The following is a 4,817-nucleotide window of genomic DNA, read 5'->3' as shown; positions in this document are numbered from 1 at the left end:
CAATAAAAACAACAGACATTTTATATCCCTGGTGCCTTCAGGCAATCCGCAGGCTGTGCTCACATGGTATATACAAGCTAAAGCGGAATAGTAGAATAAGAGAAAATATGAGAAAAAGCAAGAAGGTAGATGTAAAAAGTGGGAGGGTGAAAACACTGGAAAATGAAAGGAAAAGGAAAAAAAGACAAAAGAAAAGAAAAATGGGGGAATTAGAGTTATGTCTCCTTTGACTGTAAAGCCATACATAATAAGGCTGAATGGACAGAGGTCAAGAGTCTGTGGTACAGTCACTCAATCAGGAGAGGGTGGTATTTTCCAAGGCTTCTGAAGTGAGACTGATGATGCTTGGAAAACTAGAGCTTGATGTTCTTGTTGCTGCCTCAGCTAGTTGATGTTGCTTTACTTTCTTGTCTTCTGGCCTAGTCTTTCAAAGTTCTCACCACATATTGCTCCTTGTTAACTCTCCTGTCCATACTGCAGAAGTAGAGTTAACAATCAACCACAGATCAACACTGTTTTCAATGCCTCTTATAATCACTTATGTATTTGTTTGTTCCATACACTGGGGAACAAGTATAAGGTTTTGTTTTAGCTGAGTCTTTGGTTTTAAATATGCAACAAACAATACTATACCCTTTTGATTGAGATAATTTATCCTAAGATATCATCAAATACTTATTGTAATTTTCACTTCAATGGTAATTCTAATTCAGAAACATTCTTTCTAGAACACATGTATAATTTTTTCTTTGATCTTTCTCAGGTCACATCTTGTAGCAAAGAAAGTATCTAGTTTTACAAAATTCTCTTTACTTCTTTTTGGACCTGTGATAAATCTATGCATTCTATTTGTGTAATATATCCACTGTGTGAGTGTTGCTGTTGTTGTTGTTATTATAGCCGTCTTTGAGACTATCTGATTCACAAATCAATTTTTTCAATGAATTGTTCAATAAAATGCTAATTTTTTTTCTTCTTTTTGTTTATTTCATTGTGTAATTTGTATCTTTTTTCTTTTTTGTCTTTTCCACATCATTTGCTGTTGCAATATTCTGTCTTGTACAATGTTTCTATCTGAGCCATTTTGAATGTGAAAATGTGGCAAAAACATGTGTAAACTGAGTTTGCCAAGAATATCTGAGAGAGAAGAAACATGTCTTCACACCATGAGAGTCATAATAATAATATATCTTTTTTTATGTAATTCATAATAATATAAACAACAACAGTAATAAAAGGATTTTAAAATACGCCAAACATTTCGAGGGTAGCATTACAGAGCATTTCACCCATATTATGTGGATGATCAAAACAATAAGACAAACACAGCACATATCCTAAGCATACAAGCTTTACTCGGGAGGGTAGTGAAAGTATTAAAAAAGAAATCTGAATAATAAAAAAATATTTTAGTGACCACAAGGACTAGAAATCATGTGACCAATAAATTGAAAGAAATGGTAGGGGATCTACATCAAATAAAAGGGTTCAACACAAAAGATACATAAAGAGACAATGAGAAATAGAACATACAGAAGAGAAATAATTAGAAATAACTAGAAATGAACTAGAAACAATAGATTGTCTTCATAAACATTTAAGTTCACCACCTCCAGTTCATTATTCCACATGAACAGTTTAGCAAAGTGTCAATGAAAGTCCACACAGATATATTGGAATTGGATAGCACTTGCCTGCTGCAGTCTGCTGAAAATTGGGAGTCCCATCAAATAACATTCACTCTCTTGTTTTTTTTTGTTTTTTTTTGGGGGGGGGGTTGAGTTCACAATGATAATTAGCATACATGTGATATGTGATTTATATTGAAAAAAATTGTTGCTGATTTAGGCACAAGGTCAGCAATTTTGAGAGAAGCGGTTTAGTCAATACTACCAAGCCCAGCCTTCGTACCAGTCTTTGACTGGTATTTCAATTTATGGACCCCAGAAGGATGAAAAGCAAAGTTGGCTTAAGAAAGATCTGAACTCAGAATGGAAAGATGCAGAACAAATACTAGAAAGCATTTTGCCTGGCACACTAATTATTCTGCCAATCCAACAACATTTTTATGGCAATAGATTGGCAGAAGCCACCAATCCATTATTATTATTATTACTATTATTATTAATAATAATAATATTAATAATAATAATAATAATAATAATAATAATGAATGATTTCTTTTATTAACCACAAAGGCAATGACAATAATAATAGTGTACATACTATATGCAATTTACTAAATTGGTATGTACATACTATATGTTCAACTTTTATAAGAAATATTGATAAAAAACTGAAATTGATTGGACGTTTAAAACAGTGAAAGACAATAAAGTTCTTTAATAGATTTACTTACAATTCACTGGCTATAGAGGAGTTTCTTGAATTTGATTTTGGAGACAGTTCATAGTCACTATCTGATCTATAAAGAAATGATTCTCGTCGCTGAGGTAAATTTTGTAATATTAATCCTGATGAAGGACTCATTTCCAAGGGACTACGGCCTGGTGCTTGACCATTTTCCACATCAAAACTGTAAAAAAAAAAAAAAGAATTCAGTATTATACTTACTTTATACATCATAATAAATATGTAATCAATATCAAGGACACATCTTAGAGCAAAGTTGCAGACAGAAATAAAGCCACTACTTGGCATGTACTTTATTTTATGTAATTGTACTTACCTAATCTACTATATGAAACAAAAAAATATTTTTACTCAAATGGGATTAAATGACATTTCAAATTTAAATGGAAGGAAACAGTAAAGATGAATTGCAAGCCAGAATGTTATTTCATTTATAAAATGTTTAGGTTTGATGAAAATAATTTACAGTACAGTTTTTTAGTTTTAGAACAATACCTGTTGATTATAATTTAGTATAGTTCAAGTCAATGAACCAAAACAAGCAGCGAAGTCACATTTAAATCAAACTTCATCATGTACAGGATAATGTAGACCTGGATTCACTGTCCAAAAGAAACGGATGTGATGGTGGGAACTCATATATTCATAGGTCTGCCCAGTCAAGGTTGATCTGAGCTTTTCTATGAATACATGGAATATTTTAATAGCTGTTTTACAGTGGCATGAGTTAGTAGAGTATATCATTAGCTTCCTTTTGACATCTCAGTTTTGAAACCCAATATCCTGAGATCAGATCTTACCACTCCTCACATTTTTCTTGATTTTCTCCTACCATTCCCTGGCAACTTGATTTTCTCCACCTTTCTCTGGCAACATACATCACTTCTCTTTTACACTCACTGATCAGATATCAGATGTCTATATCAGTGCAGACATCTTCCTTTCATGCATTGGTAAATCCTTTTAATGTCAAATCACTCCTTCATTTCATTTGTGTTCTGCCTTCATTACAGATTGACATTACACATGCAACACTTGCCTCACTTCTCTCCAACATCCTCACATCTTCCATACCCAATGTCTTGGTCTTGTTGATATAATCAGAATTGGATAACTTAATAGTTCCAGCAATTTTAGTTACTGAAAGATTTCATCTATCCACATCTACCAAAATGTTACAATCATTTTCCAAAAATGTATTCTGCTTATCCAAGACCCTGAAAGAGTGAAGATCAACTAAGTGAAAAGGAATTGCTTGCAATTTCTTTTTGGATGTAAATGCTTCCACCAGAATAGGACATGCATGATCTGCACAAATATATCTAAAACCAGTAAAACTCCTAAACATAAATTCTGAACGTTATAATAATTGGTTATCAGTCAAACCCATATTGTAATGATTTGGATTCTTTTGAAGATGGAAGAGTTTATTACATCCAACCAACTTATAGATATGAAAAATTGTTTCCTGTCATCTAGCTATGATGAAAACTAAATGAGAAGCAATCTTTCACTAAATATATCTGTGAATATGATTAAGACATTGAAAAAATTGTATTTGTTCTCAGCTAAATAATAACCTGCAAGAAGATTTTAGCCACCATATTGAGTAAAGTTTTCATTTTTTCCTAACTAGATATGCTTTTTCTTCTTCATATGTGCTTATGAATATAATTATATTTTAGAATTAATTGTAATTTTAATTTGATAAAACACAACAATGGAAACCATTAAGAAAAAAGATGTCAAAGAATTTAAATGCAGGCAACTCATGAGCTGATAGCTACGCAGAATGACCAGTTGAGAAAAAGATTAACTTTTTATGTATCAATTATAAAAAAAAATGAGTAACATAATCAAAAGGTGGACTGAAGAAGGGCATTGCTAAGTGAAGAAGAGATCTAGGAGGTTGTGGAAAGCTTTTGTGAAGACAAAGAGAGCAGTTAAGATGGAAGTTGTTAAAATAAATGTGTAACTGTTAGAAAAGTTACAAATACAATCTTATAACCCTGCTTGTCACTCCATTACTTAGCCTGTGTGTAATGCGTTCACATGATTAGTTGAAAGGAAAGGCGAAGAGCGAGAGAAAAAGAGGGAGAAAGAAAAGAGGGAGAGAGAAAAAATGGGAGAGAGAAAAAGGGGGACAGAGAAGTGTCCATGATGTGAGGTAGAGAGAACATAATCGTAGTGCTTTCAAGTGGTTAGTTGAAAGGAAAGAGAGAACAGGAGGGAGAAAGAAAATGGAGAGATAACAAGAGGATAAGGTTAAGAGTGAGATAGAAAAAGGGAGAAAGAAAAAGGGGAGAGAAAAGACAAAGAGAGAAGTGTCCATAACGTGTGGTAGGGGGGAACGTAATATTTATTACATGGTTAAAAAAGTTAGTTGAAGGTAGTAATATGGAGAAATGGAGTTAGAAATATAATTTTAGCAAAGGGGTGATGTA

The 4,817-nt window shown here is 32.7% G+C and overlaps 1 protein-coding gene across 5 annotated transcripts in view; it reads right to left on the bottom strand.

The window, feature by feature from the left end:
- LOC106867760 (cAMP-specific 3',5'-cyclic phosphodiesterase 4C) overlaps positions 1-4,817 on the bottom strand; it is a 704,791-nt gene that overhangs the window by 250,406 nt on the left and 449,568 nt on the right. For all 5 annotated transcript variants that reach the window (XM_014912735.2, XM_014912734.2, XM_014912731.2 and 2 more), the window contains exon 2: positions 2,360-2,536. In XM_014912735.2, coding sequence (XP_014768221.1) covers positions 2,360-2,536 — 177 coding nt within the window. The remainder of the gene's footprint in view (positions 1-2,359; positions 2,537-4,817) is intronic.

Source organism: Octopus bimaculoides, chromosome 18, assembly GCF_001194135.2.
Source record: "Octopus bimaculoides isolate UCB-OBI-ISO-001 chromosome 18, ASM119413v2, whole genome shotgun sequence".
NCBI classification, from domain to species: domain Eukaryota; kingdom Metazoa; phylum Mollusca; class Cephalopoda; order Octopoda; family Octopodidae; genus Octopus; species Octopus bimaculoides.
This window is presented reverse-complemented; position numbering and strand designations above follow the sequence as displayed.